This window comes from Loxodonta africana, chromosome 15, assembly GCF_030014295.1.
Source record: "Loxodonta africana isolate mLoxAfr1 chromosome 15, mLoxAfr1.hap2, whole genome shotgun sequence".
NCBI classification, from domain to species: Eukaryota; Metazoa; Chordata; class Mammalia; order Proboscidea; family Elephantidae; genus Loxodonta; species Loxodonta africana.
The window spans coordinates 62,206,352-62,229,600 of record NC_087356.1 but is presented as its reverse complement, the minus strand read 5'-3'; the positions used below and the strand labels follow the sequence as shown (position 1 = coordinate 62,229,600).

The 23,249-nt window shown below is 39.8% G+C and overlaps 1 protein-coding gene across 1 annotated transcript; it reads right to left on the bottom strand.

The window, feature by feature from the left end:
• Nucleotides 1-16,405: 16,405 nt before the first annotated feature.
• On the bottom strand, nt 16,406-17,672 carry LOC100665716 (olfactory receptor 8B12-like). The gene has a single exon (XM_064268343.1). It carries the CDS (start codon nt 17,585-17,587, stop codon nt 16,655-16,657), a length of 933 nt encoding a protein of 310 aa, XP_064124413.1. The 5' UTR covers nt 17,588-17,672; the 3' UTR covers nt 16,406-16,654.
• Between the last annotated feature and the right edge of the window lie 5,577 nt (nt 17,673-23,249).

Genomic DNA, 23,249 nt, shown 5'->3' with positions numbered 1-23,249 from the left:
ATGAGCACAATTAAGTGTTCTGGAATTCTCATTCTTCACAATGTTATCCATAATTTGTTATGATCCACACACTCAAATGCCTTTGCATAGTCAATAAAACACAGATAAACATCTTTCTGGTATTCTCTACTTTCAGCAAGGATCCACCTGACATCGGCCATGATATCTCTTGTTCCATGTCCTCCTCTAAGTCTGGCTTGAATTTCTCTGTCAATATACTGCTGCAGCCACTTTTGAATGATCTTCAGCAAAATTTTACTCGTATGTGATATTAATGATATTGCTCAGTAATTTCCACATTTGGTTGGATAGCCTTTCTTGGGCATAGGCATAAATAAATACAGATCTCTTCCAGTCAGTTGACCAGGTAACTCTCTTCCAAATTTCTTGGCCTAGACAAGTGAGCACTTCCAGTGCTGCATCCATTTGTTGAAACATTCCAGTTTGTATTCCTTCAATTCCTGGAGCCTTGTTTTTCACCAATGCCTTCAGTGCAGTTTGGGCTTCTTTCTTCAGTACCACTGGTTCCTGATCATGTGCCACCTCCTGAAATGGTTGAAAGTCCACTAGTTCTTTTTGGTATGGCGACTCTGTGTATTCCTTCCATCTGCTTTTGATGCTTCCTGCATCATTTAATATTTTCCCCATAGAATCCTTCAATATTGCAACTGGAGGCTGAATTTTTTCTTCAGTTCTTTCTGCTTGAGAAATGCTACGCCTGTTCTTCTCTTTCGGATTCCTATCTCCAGATCTTTGCACGTGTCATTATATTACTTTATTCTGTCTTCTCCAGCTGCCTGTGAAATCTTCTGTTCATCTCTTTTACTTCGTCATTTCTTCCTTTTGCTCTAGCAACTCCACATTCAAGAGCAAGATTCAGAGTCTCTTCTGACATCCATTTTGGTATTTCCTTTCTTTCCTGTCTTTTTCATGACCTCTTGCTTTCTTCATGTTTGATGTCCTTGATGTCATTCCATAACTGTTCTGATCTTCAGTCATTAATGTTCAGTGTGTCTCAAATCTATTCTTGAGAAGGTCTCTAAATTCAGGTGGGATATATTCAAGGTCATACTTTGGTTTTTGTGGACTTGTTCTAATTTTCTTCCATTTCAGCTCGAACTTGCATATGTGTAAATCTTTTCATGAGTTTTTATAATAGTGGTCTCATATAGTATTTGTCCTTTTTTGATTGACTTATTTCACTCAGCATAATGCACTCCAGATGTATCCATGTTACGAGATGCTTCACAGAGTCATCATTGTTCTTTATCATTGCGTGGGAGTTCATTGTGTGCATGTACAATAGTTTGTTTATCCCTTCATCTGTTGATGGGTACTTAGGTTGTTTTCACCTTTTTGCTACTGTGAATAATGGAGCAATGAAGAGGAGTGTGAATATGTCGATTCATGTGACTACTATTATTTCTCTGGGATATATTCCTAGGAGTGGGATGGCTGCATCATATGGTATTTCCATTTCTACCTTCTCAAGGAAGCACTTTATCGTTTTCCAAAATGGTTGTACCATTTTACATTCCCAAGAGCAGTGCATAAGAGTTCCAATATCCCAGCAGTCCCTCCAACACTTTTTTCTTTTTTTTTTTAATTTGTGCCTATAAGATGGTATCTCATTATAGTTTTGATTTACATTTCTCTAATGACTATGATCATTTCTTCATGTGTATGTTAGCTGCCTAATTATCTTCTTTGGTGAGGTGTCTATTCATATCCTTTGCCCATTTTTTTAAATTTGATTATTTGTCTTTTTTGTTGTAGATGTGTTGGATTTTCCTACAGATTTTAGAGATTAGATCTTTATTGGATTTGTCATAGCCAAAAATTATTTTCCCGTCTGTCAGTTCTGTTTACTCTTTTGGTGAAGTCCTTTGATGAGCATAGTCTTTAATTTTTAGACAATCCTGATTATCTAGCTTATCTTCTGGTGTTTGTGTATTGTTAGTTATGGTTTGTATCCTATTATGCCGCGTATTGGGGCTTCTAGTGTTCACCCTATTTTTAATTTTATGATCTTTAGAGTTTTTGGTTTTCTATTTAGGTGTTTGATCCATTTTGAATTAGTTTTTCTGTACGGTGTGAGGGTTGGGCCCTGTTTCATTTTTTTTTACAGATAGACATCCAGTTTTGCCAGCACCATTTGTTTAAAAGACTGTCTTTTTCCCATTTAATGGACTCTAGGCCTTTGTTGACTATCAGGTGACCATAAGTGGATGGATTTACTTCTAGGTTTTCGATTCTTTTCAGTTGGTAAATGTTTGTCATTGTACCAGTACCAGGCTGTTTTGACTACCGTAGCTGTATAGTAGGTTCTGAGGTCAGGTAGTGTAAGCCACCCTATTTTATTCCTCTTCTCCAAGACTGCTTTACTTCTCTGTGGCATCTTTCTTTTTCACTTGAAGTTAATGATTAACAGAATGCTGTTGGCATTTGGATTGGGATTGCATTGTATTTGTAGATTCCTTTGAGTAGAATTCACATTTTCACAACATTTAGTCTACTTAACCATGAGCATGATATGTTTTTCCATCTTTCTAGGTTGGTTTCTTACAATAATGTTCTGGTTTCTTGCAATAATATTTTGAAGTTTTCTTTGAATAGATCTTTTATATTCCTGGTTAGATTTATTCCTAAGTATTTTATGGAAACCTTGGTGGTATAGTGGTAAAGATCTACAGCTGCTAACCAAAAAAGGTCAGTAGTTCAAATCCACCAGATGCTCCTTGGAAATCCTGTGAAGCAGTTCTACTCTGTTTTATAGGGTCGCTATGAGTCAGAATCGACCCCATGGCAGTGGGTTTTATTTTTTGGTTATTTTCTTTTTTAGGGGTATTATAAATGATGTTGCTTTCTTGATTTCCTTTTCATAGTTCTTTTTATCAGTGCGTAGGAATCCAACTGATTTTCCTATGTCTATCTTGTATCCTGCTACCCTAATGAATCTTTCTATCAGTTCTAGCAGTTTTCTTGTGGAGTCTTTTGGGTTCTGTATGTATTCATGATATTAGGGAAGTTTTCTGTCAGCAAATCTTCAATGATCCTCTCTGTATTTTCTGTTTTTTCCCCCTGTTCTAAAACTCTGATCACAAGCAAATTTTTGCTTTTGATTGTATACACATCATTCTCAGGGTTTCTTCATTCTTTTCTCTGATTTTTCCTCCAAGCAAAGTGGTATCCAAGAATTTGTCTTCAGTTTCACTGATCCTGTCTGCTGTTCCTTCAGATCTGCTCCTAAAACCTTCTATTGCATTTTCCATTTCTGAAATCTAGTTTATCTTTTAGACTTCAAATTGCTGCTTTAGTATGATTTCTAGTTGTTCATTTACTTTGATATTTTGTTCCTCTATTATTTCCCTAATTTCTTCCATTGCTTTGTCTGTGTTTTCTGTTTTCGTCTGTATTTTCCATAATCTTATCTATTTTTGTCCTAATTTTTTTCTCCACTTTCCTTCATCTCTTTCCTAATCTCTTGGAGGGCCCTGAGTATTAGAGTTTTGAACTCCATATGAGGTAGTTCCAGTGCCTTTTTCTCTAGCAGAAGGTCATCTAGTGTTTTAGTTCTATCGTTTTTGGAGCTATCATTTCTTTTACATATATATATATATATATATATATATATATATATATATGTTTTGATATTGTCTGCTCTCTCTGGCACATTCAGGAATTATTTTCTTTGTTTATTGATTGTAGATTTGTTTGCTTCATCCTGATTTTTTGTTTTATTTGGTTATGTCCGGGCAGGTGGGCTGAGTGTGTTTTGTTGCTGCTGATCTCTGGGCATGATAGTTCTCACCACCTTGTCCAAGTGAACAGGGCCAGTCACTCAGCTGTGGTCCATCAGGGAAGGTGTAGCTGGGGGGTGAGGTGGTGATGGGTCTTTTGTGGCATGAACTGGTGCCAACAGAGTGGGGCCAAGGAGCAGTGAAGGGCAGGGCCTGGGGGTCTGGGAGTGGCCACAGTGCTCCTTGGGTGTGCAGTGCTCAGTGTGTGGTTCAGATAGGCAGGAATGAAAGGAGAGAGTGTGATGTGTGGAGCTAAGTGGGTGAGAGAAAGAAGAGAGAAACAGAATCAAAAAAACTTTAAAAATGAAAGAAAAAAGGTGAAAAAAAGTAAATAAAATGTCAGTGCATTAATATTCAGTGGGTGGGGGTGAGGCTGACCCAGCAAGGCCACATGCCATTAGCTCTCGAGCCAAACAGTGCAGCTCAGTCTGTTGAGAAGGGGTGTGGACAGAGCACAGGGCTAGGTGGGTGGGAAAAGGAAAAGGAAAGAAGGTAAAGAGAGAGAAGAAATAAGAAAAAAACAAAGCAAAAACAACAGAGATAAATACAGTGCTGGGGGAGCCAGCCATTGGGGGTAGGGTGAAATTGAGGTGGTGGTGAGCTGATTCCTCTCTCACCATGTGGCACAGCACAGCCAATCAGGAAAACACGGGGGCAGCACAGGGCCCAAGTAGGAAGGAGAAGAGGAAAGAAAAAGAAAAATTAAAAATATGGCAATGAGGGAGCCAGCCTCTGGTGATGGTGCAAGACCTAAGGAACCTGTGTGCCAGAGGCTCTCTAGCTGAGCAGGACAGCACAGGCCATCAAGAATGGGAGGGTGGCACACAGGGCTAAGTGTGTGGGAGAAAGGAAATGAAGGAAGGGAGCGAGAAACAAGAAACAACAACAACAAAAAGACAAACAAAAAGTGGTACTGAGGAAGCAGGTCGGTGACTGTAATGCAGACCTGGGGAGACCACGTACCAGCGACTCTCTAGCTAAGTGGTGCAGCATGGCCCTTCGAGAAGGGGCAGGGTGGGCACACAGGACTAGGTGGGCAGAAGAAATGAAAGGCAGGAAGGGAGAGGGAGAATAGCTTATATCCCAGAAGGCGGTGTGCCAGTGGCTCTCTAGCTGAACAGTGTGGTAGGACACTTCAAGAATGAGCAGGGACAGTGCATGGAGCAAGGTGAGTGGGAGACAGGAAAGGAAGGAGGAGATAGAGAAGAAAAAACAAACAAAAAACACACACGCAAAAAAATGGAGCTGATCCATAGACACATGCAAACTCTCTGAGGGACCAAACTGCGGGCCGAGGACTGTGGGGACCATGGTTTCAGGGAACATAGAGTTCAATTGGCATAACAGTGTTTATAGAGAAAATGTTCCACTTTCTACATTGGTGAGTGACATCTAGGGTCTTGATGGCCTGTGAGCGGCCATCTAGGATGCCCACTGGTCTCACCCCTTCGGAAGCAAGGAAGAATGACAAAAGGTAAAGTCACAGGAAAAGGTTAGTCCAAAGGACTAATGGACCACATCTACCATGGCCTCCACCTGACTGAGACCAGCACAACTAGACGGTGCCCATCTACCACACTTGCTACTCTGGCAGGGATCACAATAGAGGGTTCCAGACAGCTGGAGAAAAATGTAGAACAAAATCCTAACTCAAAAAGAAAGACCAGACTTGCTGGCCTGACAGAGACTGGAGAAAATACCTATGAAGGAAAAGCTAAAATTGAAAAATTATATGGGGCATTGAAATAAGTATCCAGCCCAGTAAGGTTAACCAAAAGGAGCTATGGTAACACAAATTGTAAAGTTTTCAGCTGCTAAACAAAAGCATGGCTGTTCAAACACACTCAACTACTTCACAAAGACCTGGCAATCTACTTCCATAAAGATTACAGCCAAGAAAACCCTATCGGGAAGTTCTATTCTGATGCATGGAGTCATTTTGAGTCAAAAATGACTCATTAACACCTAAGAGCAACAAAAATAGATTGACCAAGGAACAAAAAAAAGAGAGGGAGCTAGAGCTCTGATCCATCTGTCAACTCAGCAGTGATGTACTAGTCACTGACGAGCCATTTTCCCTGATGAATTTCTTCTGAGAGTGATCTCTTGAGATAACAAAGAACAGTATTAGAGACAGAATCAAATCCTTGAGTCCAAAATGAGAATTTCTGTTGCTGTAACATGAAAATCCCTAGTCTTGAAAGAAGACAAGTTGAGCAATGCAGGAATATCTCTTTCTTTACTTTTCTGTATCCTCTGCTTACAAATCCAACCATGGGTTTTGAAACTTCTCAGAGCACCTTGGCTTCCCAGGACCAGGCCAGCCATGCTGTCTGGGCTGTACCAGAGTGTGCAAATAGAAACCCAGGCCACATTTCAAAAACAAGTCAGCAATATATCAGCCAGATTGAGCAACTCAAGTTGCTCAGGGACCTGGCCTTGAAACAATAGGGAGAAATGGGAGAAGATCTAGATACACGACAATTTCATACATGACAATTTCATCCTCCTTCTCTTTAGTCATCACCAAGACTGAACAAGAGGAGAGGCAGTTCTTAAAACATTCAGTTCTTAAGGCTGTGTAAGTGTCTTAGGCTGGGTTCTCTAAAGAAGCAAAACCAGTGAAGCTTGTGTGTGCGTGTGTGTGTGTGTGTGTATACAGAGAGAGATTTATCCCAAGGAAATGGCTAATGCAGTTGTAGAGGCTGGCAAGTAGAGTCCATTGGTCAAGCATCAGGCTGGAGGCATCTCCTGACTCACATAGCTGCAGGGGCTGAGGAACCCAAGATTAGCAGGTAAGATGGCAGACATCTGGCTAACAGGCTGCAGGGGCTATGAATTCCAAGATGAACAGGTAAGACAGCAGGCCACTGATTCATAGGCTACAGAGGATTTTAAATTCCAAGATTGGCAGGTAAACTATTAAGTCTCAAGAACCAGAGTTCAGATAATGAGGAGCCAGATGCAGAATCCAAAGCAAGAGTATGCTGGAATATCCATTTTATATACTGGAGGCAGGCCACACCACCAAGGAGCCTCCCTTTAACCTAATAGGCTATTCACAGCGGATTCCATCATGGAGGAGTTTACATCATTACATAACTGCCAAATTATATCATAACTGCCAAACCACTAAAAATCATGGTCCAGCCAAGTTGAAACACAACCATAAGTACCACAGCCCACCCCTTGTCGATTTGGCACCTATACACATCTCTTTAAACTATGCATAATCTTCAAAGAGAATTATAAAATCATACTTGCATGTGATATAATACAACTAACACGCATACAATGGAAAACACACTAGATCCATTTACATCTTATATTTTAAAAGTAAAGAAAACAAAAATATTTGATGCACATGTACAAGGAAGAAATACCCATAAAAATTGCAGTCCTCTTTTCTGCAAGTGGTTATGTGGTCGTAGCTGGTATTTAAAACTGCCTTCTTCCACCAGCCATTCCGTATTCCTTTTGTCTTCAGCAGGCACCACAGCTGGTCGTGGTTCTTTGCCTGATGTGGTGAGCCAAACCTTCATTCTTGAAGGGTTTGGGCCGTTAGTAGCCTTATCGAATTTGGATTCCTGTGCTTTTCCATTGGCTTTAATCACATAGTATGATACTACTAAGAAACATTCTAAGGGGTTTTCTGTATTCCAAACATACTCTTCTTTACATCTATTATGTAATATCAACTGGATTTCCTCATGGTAATCAAGATCAACCACACTAGTCATATACAGTAACTCCCTTCTTTGCCTGTTGAACAAGAGGCATAAGGAGCCCAAAGTGGCTGGGTGGGTTTCTTAACTCCAATTCAATGGAATCATTGTGGTGTCTCCTGGTTGGAGCATTCCTCCCTTTGGAACTAAGACCTACACCTGCAGAGCACAGGGTCATGGTGACAGGAAGCAAAAATTTTGCAACTGGGTCACTAAGGGTAATAGTGCTGCCATTCCCATTTCTATCTCTTGATTGCCGGACCCATTAATCCTGGCTATGGGAAATCAACACCATATATTGGACCCTGGTTCAGAGCATATTCAGCCTCCTGGAGAACACTGTCTCAACCCTGCAAGGTATTGCCACGTAGCTGGCACAATAATTGTGTCTTTAGAAGGCCATTCCATCATTCTATCAAACCAGTTGCTTCAGGATAATGGGGAACACAGTAAGATCAGTGAATTCTATGAGCATGGCCCATTACCACATGCACTTTCTCATGCAATTTACTTGTGACTTCAGGTTATGCTTGGACCCAACCTCGTATGTACTATTTCAATTTAATCACGTGCACATCCTACTTTATGACACTGTGGATCAAACAACACTCTGTTCATGAGGGGCAGGTCAGGCCACGTGGTGATTTGGTGACCATGATTAAGGGTTCAGTCTCTACTAAGGCCCAGTAATAAGCCAAAAGCTCTTTCTCAAAAGGAGAGTAGTTATCTACAGAGGATAGCAGGGCTTCCAAAAGCCTGAGGGTCTGCACTGTGATTCTCCAACAGGGGCCCGTCGAAAACTCCAGACAGCACCTCAGTCTGCCGCTGACACTTCAAGAACCATTGAATCAGCAGGATCATACGGCCCAAGTGACAGAGCATCTTGCACAGCATCCTGAACCTGTTGTAGAGTCTGCTCTTGTTCTTGGTCCTTCCCAAAACTAGCAAATTTTTGAGTCACTAAAAAAAATAGGCTAGACTAGCACACCCAAATGAGGGATAGGATGCCTACAAAATACAAAGAGGCCGACCAGACATGGTGCCTTCTTTCCAGGTGTAGGAAGGGCCGGATGCAACAATGCATCCTTCACTTTAAAAAGGTTATCTGGGCATGCCTCACACCAGTGGACCTGTAGAAATTTCACTGAAGTAGAAGGCATCTGAATTCTTGTCAGTTGAATTTCCCACCCTCTGGCATGCAAATTTCCCACCAATAAGTCTAGAGTCATTGATATTTTTTCCTTACTAGGTCCAATCAGCATGATGTCATCAATATAATGGATCAGTTTGACATCTTGTGAAAGGTAAAGGCAATCAAGGTCCCTGCAGAGTAAATTATGACATAGGGCTGGAGACTTCATATACTGCTGCAATAGGACAGTGAGGCTGTATTGTTGGCCTTGCCTTCAAAACAGGTATAGAGAAAAAGGCATTAGAAAGAACAGCTGCATACCACGTACCAGGAGATGTATTAATTTGCTCAAGCAAAGAAACCACATCTGAAACAGCAGCTGCAACTGGAGTCACCACCTGGTTAATTTTTGATAAACGACTGTCATTCTCCAAGATCCATCTGTATTTTGTACAGGACAAATAGGCAAGTTGAATGTGGATATAGAGGGAATCACCACCCCTGCATTCTTCAAGCCCTTGATGGCGGCAGTGGTCTCTGCAATCCCTCCAGAAATGCAGTATTGGTTTTGGTTTACTATTTTCCAAAGCAGGGGCAGTTCTAATGCCTTCCGCTTAGCGTTTCCTAGCATAATAGCTCTTAATCACTTTTCAGGGATCCAATCTGGGGGTTCTGCCAGTTGCTGAGTATATTATTACAATTATGCATTCTGGAACAGGAGAAATCACTATAGGATGTGCTCAAAGACTCTTTGGACCCTTGTGAGATGGAAATTACCTAAGAATTCCATTAATACCCTGATCTTCATATGCCCCCACTTTTCCTGGGCCACATGCCATTTTGAGTCTCCTGGAATTAGTGTCCAGTTCAGAGACAGGATCTAGTAATCCTCAAAAAGCCTGATTATTTCCTTTTCCTCAATGAATAGTCACTCTTGTAAAAGGCCATCGATCCCTCTGGGGAAGGCTGGGGGAAAAGTTAACAGTATTGATTTTGGAAGTGCAGTGAGGTCCTTGTTCAAGAGGACCTGGCCTCCTCTTCATTAAAGGGGTTGTGGTTCTGTAAATTGGCTCATTTCTGGGAATTGACTGAGGGGTCATGACTATGCTGGCAACTCCAGTTAGACTACAGTTCACTTGACCTAGAATTCTTCCACTTGTACAGTTCAAGTAAATATTTCCCATCTATTTCACTGCTAGGGACACCATGACTAAGTAGCCAATGCCATAAGTCCATACAAGCCAGACTGTTCTGATTACAGCCCACCTTGTCTTTGTCAAATGAGTGCTGCCACTTGGCCTCTACCATCATGGGTTCCAATGAATCCCATTATTATTAGGTGTCTTAATTCTGTTAGGGCAATTTCTACTGTCACATTGAACTTACATAAAATAGCGATCACAGCAGTCTTCAAGGATGCTGGGGTTCCCTTCACAAATTTGTTACTCATCACTGTGGTAAAAGATGTGTTCTCTGGGCACTCTATGTGTGGGTCTGTGGGACTAACCTGATAAATCCACTCTAACATGCCAATTTACATAAGTCTTTGGATACATTATTCTATAGTATACCAAGGCAGGTCTGGCACTTCAGTATGATTTAGTGTGGGCCCCTGCACAATCTATGCTTCAGCAAACCAACCAAATAAGCTACTGAATGAACAGTCGATGCTTAGTGGGGCCATATCAATAAAATCAGACTGATCCAACTTTATGTTCCTTGTAAGCTTATCCTTATTAACCATTCCCACACATATTCCCCAGGTTTCTGTTTGAACATATTAGAAAACTCAAGCAATTCTTTTGGAGTATAGTGTACCTCCTCCTGGGTCACCATTTGTACTCCACGTTTGGGGCTCACTGGTATGTACATCTAGTTATAGGTCTAGAAGCAAAAATGGGTGGTGGGATGTGTTCTGAGAACACTCAGCAATGTCTTGCAAGCCATCAGCCTCAAGCAATGCCCCAGGCAAAGACTTGGACTCCTCCTTAGGGGATGACTCAGACAAAGGCTTTCATACAGCTGGATTAATCTCATCAGATAGGAGTGGAGAGGCTAATGGTTTTAGTGGGGAAGGTGGCTGAGCAGGCAAAGATGGAATAATCTCTTTAGATGGGCGTGAGAGGTCTGAATCTGTTGGCAAGAGTAATTCAACAGAATTTAGGGTATCAGTGTCCTTAGCTTTCTGGTTGTTTACCCATATATCCCCATCCCAAGTTTCAGGATCCCATTTCCTCCCAATCAATGCTCTCACTTTAATGTCAGCCATCACTCAAGGTACAGAATTCAGTTGCCATTGTATTTCAACCACTCTTATAAGACTCTCAGTTTGGTTTTTGGCAATATTAGCTCTGTTACTGCAAGAAATAAGACTTTTTTTCAAGGCAAGAGTAGTAACTTTGAGGTCATTTGTGTGGTACTTGAGCTCTGACTCTGAAGACCTGAGTTCATCTCTTTCTTACACCACTTTCACTAGCAAAAGGAAGACCGACCAACCAACTTCCTTATACCTCCCATTAGGACAAAATTGTAGAAGTGTATCAAACATGTGATCACCAAGAGCCTCTCACCAATACCTGATCTACTGGTGATGTGTTTTGCATATTTCTATTCCCACCTCATGGCACAGATTAACAGTGCCCTCTTTACTACTGGAGGCAGAGTCATCAACATCTTTAAGGTGAACTAGACTTGAAAACCAATTTAGAAAACTCATTCTTGCGATTTTGTTTCTCTAGAACCATCCTCAGTACAAAATATCTTAGGCTGGATTCTCTAGTGAAGCAAAACCAGTGAAGTGTGTATATAGAAAGAGAGAGAGACATTTATCTCAAGCAAATGCTCACGTGATTGTAGAGGCTGTTAAGTTTCAAGTCTGTAGGTCAGGCACCAGGATGATGGCTTGTTGTGACTCACATAGCTGTGGGGAATGATGAACCCAATATCAACAGTTATGATGGAAGGCCACTGGCTCACAGGCTGCAGGGGTGACAAACCCCAAGATCAGCAGGTAAGCTGCTAGCTCAAGTTCCAAAGACCTAAGGACAGATGAAGACAAGCCAGATGCAAGATCCAGAGTGAGAGCCATGCTTAACATTCATATGTATACTGAATGTTCATTATATACAGGCCAAGTGCCCAAGGAAACTCTCTTTCAACGATTGGCTGCTCACAGCAGATCTCATCACAGAATTGATTACATCATTAAATAACTGAAAATTACATTTATTTTACCGATCTAAAAAACTACATCATAACTATCAAACCACTAAGAATCATGGCCCAGGCAAGTTGACACACAACCTTAAACTTTCCAGTTAGGAAAAGGGACGTGAACAGGCATGGGTTGCGGGTTATATATGAGGCGATGGTCCTGAACCTATCTCCTTTTCCCTGTTATACTGGAAAAACAACAGCCTAGTTCATTTTTCTCTGCATTATCCTGAGAGCAATTATGAGCTAAAGGCCATCATGTCTAATTAAGGCTATGACCAGATATTTCTCTCCAGTTGAAGGAAAGAAACATTGTCTATCCATAACATTGCAAACATATGATGTCTTTTAAAAGATTTTTCTTTTATGGGTGAATATATCGGGGATCTGACCAGAAATACAGGGAAGAAGGCTTCTTTGGATACTCTTCAAGGAAGGAGTTACTACTGCAAACAAGTAACTGAGCTTTTTGTGTTCACACATGAAGCACACTTTGACTACTCCCATGCACAATTTCACTTCATCTCTGGGACTGCTTACCCTGAGGCAAGACTTTTAGGTGACTACTTTTCCCTCCTCAATAAATACAAAAAAATTAATATTTTACAGGGTATATTCTCTGAACACTATGAAATTAAATTAGAAATCAATAGGAAAAAAATACCTGGAGAAAAAAATAATTAAATATTAAACAGTACATTTCTGTATAACAACTGCTTCAAAGAAGAAAACGTAGAGAAAATTGGGAAATATTTTGAATTGAAAAGTAATGAAAATACAGTAAGAATATCCGGTGAAAATAATGCAATACAAAAATCTAGACAAAAAGTTCTACATAAAGTGATACTCATAGTATTATTAATACTAATAAAACATTGGAAAGTGGACACGGTTTTAATGTTCAACAATCAGAGAAAGCTTTAAAAAATATGATGTATCCCTACTTTGGTGAGTAGTATCTGGGGTCTTAAAAGCGTGTGAGTGGCCATCTAAGGTATAACTCTTGGTTCCATCCCGTGCGAAGCAATGAAAACCAAAGACACAACAAAGCCCAGAGGACTACATGAACCAGAGACTCCACCATCCTAGCCCAGAAGAAGTAGATGGTGCCTGGCTACCAAAACGGACCACTCTGACAGGGACAATAACAGAGAATCCCAGACAGAGCAGGAGAAAATTTAGAACAAAATTCGAATTCATGAAAAAAGACAAGACTTTCTGGTCTGACAGAGACTGGAGGAATCCCCGAGACTATGGCCCCTGGACACTCTGCTAACCCAGAACTAAAACCACTCCTGAAGCCCACTTTTCAGATAAAGATTACACAGGCCTATAAAACAAACAATAACACACATGAGGAACATGCTTCTTAGGTCAATCAAATATGTGAGATCAAATGGACCACCTCAGCCCAAAAGCAAGATGGGAAGGCAGGAACGGACAGGAACTGGACAAATGGACACAGGAAACTCAGGGTAGGAAGGGGGAGCATGCAGTCACATTGTGGGGATTGCAACCAATGTTATAAAACAATATGTGTATAAATTTTTTAATGAGAAATTAACTTGAGCTGTAAACTGTCACCTGAAGCATAATAAAATTAAAAATATGTATATGATGCATCTACATGATAAAATCCGTGAAAAAATATTATGCAAAATATATTTATTGACAAAAATAGAGTTCACATTATGACAAGCTAAACAACATTTTATAACATGGTATATCGAAAATGACCCAACTGAAAGAAAGTCCAGATGAGATACTCCATTCCTAATCTCTGAATGGTGGAGTATATCAGTTAGCTATTGCTATATAACAACCACAAAATCTCATCAGCACACAATAATGAATATTTGTTCCTCATATGTCTACAAGTTGATTGTGGGGGCACATCTTCTCTGAGCATGGGTGAGTGTTCTACTTCAGGATCTGCTCCCACATGTGTTCATTTTGAGAATCAGTTGGGAGGGACAACAGTTATGAAAAAGAAGCTCTTCTCCAGGCAATGGCAGAAACACAAGAGGGCAAGCCCCACTCTGCAAACACAATCCAAGCCCCAGCTTACATCACATCTGCTAATATCTCATTGACCAAATGGGTCACATTGCTGAGCTCAGTATCAATATCAGTGGGGCACAAGACCATAACGAGGGCACAGATACATAATACTACTAGAGGAATGAAAAATTGGGACCAAAAATACAAACTACCACATTTAGGCATAGTATTCCTTTTTTTCCTGTGTGTTTCACATTCCAAATTTGGAACAATAAATAAGAGTTCTTTCAAGAGTCAGAAAAAGAAAAGAGCATTTGTTAAAATAAACACGCTCATAAGTGTTTGTTGGATTGAAAATTCTTGCCTTCCTCATACTCTCGGCTATCAGAGACTTTCACTTCACCATAGCCTGAATCAAACGGAGGTAGAGGTGGTACATCCATAGGGGGAGGACAGATCAGGAGACCAGAATGTCACTCTGTATCTGCAGGGCTGGGACCCATACTGATGCACCCAAGGTCAAGGATACTTCACTCTCCTTCTTCTATTCTATACCTGTTCTGTGATTGTGTCCTCTTGTTTTTACCACTGCAAAGTTCTCTGTTCCATCATCTTCTAAAAGAGGGGCACTAGATATATATACATATATGAAGTTTAGAGTGAGATATATGTTATTGAATACGCATATACAATCTGTCAAGGATTCATAAGAAATTGCAACAACTGTTCCTTCTATGGAAGAGAATTTAGGAGTGGAATGACTAGATGGGAGGATGACATGTTTTCATTACATAACCTGAAGCGTAATGTTTATTTTTTTAACACGTAAAAGAATTGGTCAAAATATATTATTTTTTAAATAAAGTTAGACATGAGCCCATTTTTCTCATGACAAAACAGAGTCCCAGGAACATAAAATAATTTGCTTAAAGTCATGAAAAAGCTAGAGGAAGTGCTGATAACTAGAAGAAGAAATTCCAGCAGGGAGAGAACTAGGATTTTTTGAGTACCTCACACTTAATATTCTCAAAAACCCCAGGAGGTCAGAAGTATTTTCTCACTTTTAAAAATAAAGAAACTAACATTCAGAAGCATGAAGTAATTTTCCCAAACAACTGCTAACCCACTGAGTAAAAATGCAAAACTTACAGGCTTCACAAGACACGTTTACTACCTACCTTGTATGAGCTCTCTCACCTGACACTCACCCCACAGTTCTCAGAAATTAGTTCTCTTTTACCATTCTTAGTTTTATGATCTGTGTCATGCCAAAGGGTAAAACTAAACACTCATCCAAACCTCCCATTTTTCCAAAGGAATACCTCTTAAGAATATACGCAGCACTTAATATATTAGTGATTTTCAAAAAAAACAAAACTTTAGCACTAATAAATCATTTAGATCAAAGAGTTCCAATGTATTATATAAAGCTGCACTTCTCTTTTCACAATGCTGTGGAATTATAAACCAGTCCTGAGATGAATTCTTTCTCTCCCATATATACCTACATGAGAAGTGCTATCTGCTGTTGTTGTTGTTGTTGTTGTTGTTGTTGTTGTTGTTGTGCACCATCAAGACAATTCCGACTCATAGCAACCCTATAATACAGGGTAAAACTGTCCCATAGCTATCTCTCATGCCTTAATGGAAATTACCTCTTTTGCTTAGTGATGCCCTCATAACTGAAGAAACCAAACCAGCTGCCATCAATTCCAACTCATGGTGACTCCATGTGTATCAGAGTAGAAATGTGCTCCATAGGGCTTGAGATGACTGAATTTTAGGAAGCAGATCCCCAGGTTTTTTTTTTTTTTAGGTATCTCTGGCTACACTGGAACTTACAACCTTTCATCAAGCAGCCCAATATGCTGTTTGCACCACACAGAGGCTCCAATAACTAACTAGATCCCCAAAATAACTTACTGCCCTTTAGAGCCTCCAGACCCTTACTTGACTACCCTGTGCCATAAAATTTCTCAATCATAGCTCAGACACTCAAACTAACCCTTAAGAAAAAGCTGTAAATCAGACTCTTGGTCCTGAACTATATGTGACTTTCCATTCATCATTCTTAGAATTCTTAAACTTGTAAAAGTACTAATACATTAGACTGGGTCCCTAGGGTTCCTTCAACACACAATCTCAAGAATGACCATGCTTGCTGCTATCTGGAGCCTAATATACTACCCTCCCACACACCCCAATCTTCACACACTTCTCTTGTCATTCAGCCAAGATTAACTTGAGAATTTGCAACTTCTACATTCTTGGAAAAAAAAAAGAAGTTAAATGACATTATTGAAAACAGAATCAGATTATGAAAGTTTTATCATACCTTTAAAATGCAATCCGTGAGGGTGGCAGTAGAACAAGAAAACATGGCATAAAAGAAAACAAAGTAGGTTGGTATTCAAGGGCCTCGAGCCCAGGGCCAGCTGTGGCACCAAATAGTTGTGTGCCCTTGGGCAACATGTGCAATATTTCTGAGTCTCCAATGTGTGGTCTGTTGAATGAGAAGGCTAGATTCAGTGATTTGTATGGTGCACTCAAGATTAAACACTCTTAGATTTTAGAAACAATCTGCATAAGATAATCTTGAAATAGTCAAGGTGGGGTGACAGTTAAGGAAAATAAGTCTGCATTAAACATTCATCCAAAAATAAAGAATTAAAATTCTCCTTCTGTTTAGGAGAGAAAACACTGGAGCTTGGATACCTCATTGAAAACACACACACACTACTAAGCAAAGTATTAGATCTCCTTCTTCAAATACTGCTCCTTTCTCAAGAAAATGTTTTTCCTCTCAAGGTTTTCCTCAGGGCAATTTTGACATCCTTGTTCCTCAAGCTATAGATTAATGGATTTAACAGTGGCACCACAATGGTATAGAACAGAGAGGACACTTTCCCTTGGTCAAGAGGCAAAAGGGAAAGTGGTTTGAGATACATGAAAGCTCCAGAACCAAAGAAAAGACAAACCACAATTATGTGGGAGCTGCAGGTACGAAAGGCTTTGTACCTCCCTTCAGTGAAGCTAATATGGAGAATGTTGGAGAGTATTAGAGCATAGGAGATGAAGATGGTAACAATGGGCATTCTGATGCCAATGGCTACAAAAATAAATACCACCAGCTCATTCACATAGGTGCTATTGCAGGAGAGCTCAAGGAGAGGAAAGATGTCACACATGAAATGATTAACAAGGTTGTCAGCACAGAAAGTCAGAATCAGTATGCTTCCCGTATGACTCATGGCACCCAAAAAAGCCATCACATAGACACCTAACAAAAGCAGAAAACAGACCTCTGGAGACATCGTGACCGTGTACACCAATGGTTTACAGATGGCAACATAGTGGTCATATGCCATTGCTGACAGGATAAAGCACTCAGAGATAACAAAGAAAAACAAGAAAAAGAGTTGAGTCATACACCCTGCGTGCAAGATGATGTTCTTCTTTGAGACAAAACTCATCAGCATTTTGGGGGTGATGGTAGAGGAGTAACAGAAATCTATTAAAGAGAGGTTAAAAAGAAAAAAGTACATGGGTGTGTGCAGGTGAGAGTTCAGCCCAATCAGAGTAATCAAGCCCAGGTTCCCCATCACAGTGATCACATAGAAGCAGAGAAACAGGAAGAAGAGAGGAATCTGGAGTCCCGGCTGGTCTGTTAAGCCTGCGAGGATAAACTCTGTCACAGAAGAGTTCTTCATTGCCATTCTCCTCTCCGATACTCTGTGGGGATAATAGAAAGGAACCACTTAGGGAGAAAGAAATATCACCACTACCCTCCCAGTACCTGCCTCCCCCACCTCCCCCCCCCACCCTCTTGGGAATGAAATCCACAGGCAGAGACTAAAATTATGGTAGAAAAGGCTTTACTGTTTCCTCTGGATGTCTTCACAGCACCAAGTGACTTGAACTGTCCAGAGTACATTTGAGGCTAAACTTTGCCTCCAGGGTGAGAGCTAATGCTGCTGTGGAGAAAGGTAGCAAAAACAAGGGGAATGGCCTTTAGATCTTTAAGTCAGTACCTCTTCTATGCCCCGCCCTCTTGTGTCTCTGCTTCAGTTGCTGAAACCTGAGCCTCTTTTCTGAAGAGAGTCCTGACAGGCAGAAGTCACTGTGATTCTCATCAGAGCTTCCACCTCTGGATCAGAGCAAGAAGATGACTAGTTAGTAATTTGGAGAAATGCTGGTCTTGACAGACATTCAGAGCAGTTACCCAATAGGGATTCGTTGTTGCCATTAAATTTACACTCCTTGAAAATATAAAAACAAAAACTCATTGTTGTTCGGTTGATTCCAATTCATAGCAACCCTATACTACAGAGTAGAACTGCCCCGTGGGGTTTTCAAGGAGTGGCTGATGATTTTGACCTACCAATGCTCTTAACCACTACGCCACCAGGGCTCCATGAGAATATAGGAGAGAAGAATCAGAGAAGTACCCTTTCTTGTCGGAGCCAGGAGTTGTGCGATTGATTCCTGGAGTGAATTTAACTATGAATAAATTATTGAATGTGCTCTTTTGTTTTCCCCAGAGCTCTTAGCTCCAGTGGCTGTACGTTTAAAAATAATCTTTTAAAGCTAACACTTATTTAGCAACTACTATGAGCTAAATGCTATGTGCAATATTATCAATCCTGTTTCACTGAGATTACATAACTAGCCCAAAGCCACAAAATTACTGGGTTGCAGCCAGAAGGGGAACTCAAGCAGTCTGACTCCCATGGTTTGTGCTGTTACCTCAAAGATCAGGCCAGGCAGGCACCCATCTTCCTTTAGTTCAGAGCCACAGTGCTATACCCTACTCTTAACCACAATTGTCCTGGGAAGGGAAATGGCCCTAGCGAACAGATGACAGCTTTGAGGTCATAACACTCTTCTCCCCGTTCTGATCAAAAATAAGAATGTGTAATTTATCTTGTAGCTGTGTGCTGAAGAACATGATTTCCAATTGCTTATTTACCCAAAGGCTCCTATCTAATTTCCAGGGAAAAGAGAGCATCTTTCCCTAACCAGTGGATAACAGGTGACTTACGATTTGTTTTGAATTACAAACTCTGATAAACTGATTATTAAGACGGAGACTCCCTAAGGATCATTACCTCAGAGATTACCTTCCCTAAGGAAGAAGAAATGTTTGTTTATACCCTTGATACTGTTTGATTTGGCTTTTATAGACTTAATATTTTCATTCAAGTAACATCTATTCAGCACTATTAAGAAAAAAAAAACATTGCAAAAAACATAATTATCATTACCATTTGTTGAGTGCACAATACTGTACCAGACACAATACCCTTATACTGACCCCTGGCACCATGATCCAAAAGAACTATACAAATATAATCTTGTTTATTCCTCACAATAATTATACCCATTACAAAGGTAAGGGACTCAGAGGTACAATATATTTCAGAGCCCACACTCATGCCTATGCCTGTCTGACTTCAAGTCCCTTATTCTTAACCACCAGACTAAACTACCTCTTGATAAGAGCTACTGAAACCCACAAAGCAGGGTCCTTGCCTTCTTGGATCTGAAAGTCTCTAGGGAAATAGATGCAGTGACTCTTATGAAAAGAATTGTTTAGAACCAGAAATGGTAAATCCAAAGGGCTATTGTAATTTAGAAGGGTGCATTCAATAATTTATTCATACTTACATTCATTCCAGGAATTAATTGCACTACTCCTAGCTGACAAGAAAGGAGACTTCTCTGATTCCTCCCCCCTATATTCTCATGGAATGTAAATTTGATGGTAACAAAGAATCCCTATTGGGCAACAGCCCTCAACATCTGCCATGATCAGCCTTTCTCTAAATTACTAAATTGATAAAATTTCCCTTGACAAAGCCTACTCCCACCCACATTTCCTGAGCACTACTCTCAACTGACTTTCAAGCTACTCAAAGCTCACAAGTTGAATCCCAGTACATCAGATTCCCAACGAAGTATAACACACAAATTTATTCTTCTTTGGTTGGCTTTTGCCTCTTTCTGTCTTCCATTTCTCACCCCCAAATTCTGCCTTGACAAAAATTATTTATCCTATGTCTCAATCTCTCAGACACTTGCTTATTTTCTCTGACACTAAACCAAAAAACATAAAATTTTAGACCTTAAAAAACCCAGGAAACAATCTAATCCATTGTTTCCCCAAACTTGACTAGTCATAACAATTAACTAGGGTGCTTGTTAAAAAGAAATTCTGGGCTCCACCCTGACTTGCTGAATCAGAACTTCTAGGGGTAGGGATATTGTAGCCGTATTTTTTTTAACTTCTCAAGGGAACCCAATGCCAGAAATTCGTGGATCCACAGGACTAATATTTCTCCTCATCTTACAAACAAACAGAATAAGGTCCAAAAAAGTTTAATGATTTGCCCAAAGTCACAGGTCTAGTTTCAGTGTCTAGGTTTCCAATATCTCCTAGTGCTCTCCTCATGAGCTAATATGACCATCAGTTTGGCTGGAAACCAAGCACAAGTAATAAAAAAAATAAATGATCAGACTTCTGATTCCAGGCATCATGGAGTACCTGTTATATTACTTGCTTCTGGCTGTAAACAACTATAACATTGGGAAATATATATATATATAACAGCTTTTTTCAAGCTTTGGAAAGCAGACACCACACGGCTTCATCCCTTGAGGAAACACAAGAGCCTTAGGTGACTATCACATTCACCCACCTTTCTCCCTGGGGCATCTTCCAAACCAGGCACAGTGAAGCAGAGCCAAAAAAGAAAAAAAAAAATAGTCGTAGGATCTGTGGCTCAATTAAAGAAATATCGTAGTTCAGGGATATTAAGACACCTGGAATATGTAAGACAAGATACTGAGAGGAAAAAGCCACAGAAAAGGACTTTCAGAAATCTGCATAATGTACTCCCTTGGGTTCCTCATTGAATCCTAAAGTTTATATGTTCAGGGCAAGACTTCACAAGGCCTAGCAGTGAACACCTACTAGGAAGCTAATAACTGAACAGAAATCAAAGACATTGCATAGTGCTAGGGAGATGATGGGATTCTGACTTAGAAAAACTAAAGAGGCTTTGAGGAACAAGCCAGGTAGAAATATGAGACCCCAGAAAAGCTATAACCTAGAAGTATGAACTAAGCCCTTAGAGCAAGAGCAAAACCAAAAAGACCCATCATAACAAAGACTAAACCCAAATCTCAACAGGATCAAGGAGAGCTGCTAGTAAACTAACTGCATCTCAGAACAAAATTCAACACTCCAGAGGAGGATAACCTAATCCACAGTCTCTACAACATATCTATGATTTTCAGCATAAAATAAAAAATTATTAGAAGTGTGGAGAAGGAAGGAAATGTCACCAATAATCAAGAAGGGAAAAGGGAGGGGGGAGGGCAGTAGAAGCAGATGGGTATGTGGCCTAGATGCTGGAATTAGTCAAAAAGGCTTTAAAGTAACTATTGTAAATATATTTTAATTTAGATAAAAATGGACTAAATTGGCTAGCAGATGGTGAAGCTCAAGAGAAAAAAATAAATCAAGTAGAAATACTCAAACTAATAAATATAACATTGGAAATAAGGATTTCATTAGATTGGCTTAACAGCAGACTGGGCACAGAAAATAAAAACTGTGCCATTGAGGCTCTTTAAAATAAAAGGTAAGTCGACAAAAATTGTACAAACCAAAATACAAAAGAAATAATAATAAAAGAACATAGTAACCAAAACCTTTAGAACAATACTAAACGGCCCAAATATGTGTAACCAGAGTTCCAAAAGAAGAGTTAAATGAGAACTGAGCAAAAAAAATATTTAAAGAGATAATATATAAAAAGTTTCCTAATTTTATGAAAAACAGGAACATGAAGAAACAAGAAGTCCAGAAACCACAGCAACATGATTATAAAAGAGACCACACCTAGGTATATCAGTCAAACTGCTGAAAATAAAAGAAAAAACAAAGCTTAAAGCAGGTAGAAATAAAAGACATAATGTTTTCAAAGGAGCTAAAATAAGAATGGCAACTGATTTGTTATCAGAAACAATGTTAGTGGAATGACATCTTTAAAATACTGGAAAGAATTATCGACCTACTATTCTATACTGAAGAAACCCTGGTAACAAGAAGGTTGACAGTTCAAATCCACCAGGTGCTCACTGGAAACCCTATGGGCAGTTCTACTGCATCCTATACAATTGTTATGAGTTGGAATTGACTGGATGGCAACTTGTTTTCTTTTTCTTTTTATTCTACATTAAAAAGCATTGATAGAGCAATGGTTAAGCACTCAACTGCTAACTGAAAAATTGATAGTTCAAACCAACCTAGTAGCTCCATGGGAGAAAAGACCTGCCATTCTGCTCCCATAAAGATTATACCCTTGGAAACCCTCCGGGGGAGATTTACTCTGTCACATAAGGTCACTCTGAGTTGGAATCGACTTGACAGCCCACAAAAACAACAGTATTCTATACCAGGCAACAAATATTTTTCAAAAAACTGAAATAAGGAGATTCTCATACAAACAAAAAGTGAAAATAATTGTAACTAACAAACCTGCACAAGAAAAACAGGGTAAGGGAGGGAGAGGAGTGGTCTCAGATGAATTTCAGATCTGCAGGTAGAAATGCAGAGAAATATATGCATACAGATGAAAGAATATTTATGAACTTCTTGAAAAGTCAAATTACTTGGACTATTCAAAGCAAAAGAAAAACAATACCTTCTTTCAACAACTTAAACGGCGACATTACCTGTGGACCTCGCCAGAGAGAATACACAAGAATAAAATCGACTACATCTGTGGAAAGAGATGATGGAAAAGCTCAATATCATCAGCCAGAACAAGGGCAGAGGCCTACTGCAGAAGAGATCATCAATTGCTCATATGCAAGTTCTAGCTGAAGCTGAAGAAAATTCAAACAAGTCCACAAGAGCCAAAGTACAACCTCGAGTATATCCCACCTGTATTTAGAGATCAACTCAAGAATAGATTTGATGCATTGATTATTAATGACCAAAGACCAGAGAAGTTGCGGGATGACATCAAAGATATCGTACATGAAGAAAGAAAAATGTAATTAAATAGCAACGAAAGAAAGAAAAGACTCTGAAACTTGCTCTTGAAAGTACAGCAGCCACAGCAAATGGAAAAAAATGATGAAGTCAAAGAGCTAAACAGGTGATTTCAAAGGGTGTCTGCAGAAGACAAAGTAAAGTATTATAATGACATGTGCAAAGACCTGGAGATAGAAAACAAAAAGGGAAGAACACCTCAGCATTTCTCAAGCTGAAAGAGCTGAAGGGAAAATTCAAGCCTCGAGTTGCAATATTGAAGCATTCCATAGCAAAATAGTAATAACACAGGAAACATCCAAAGCAGATGGAAG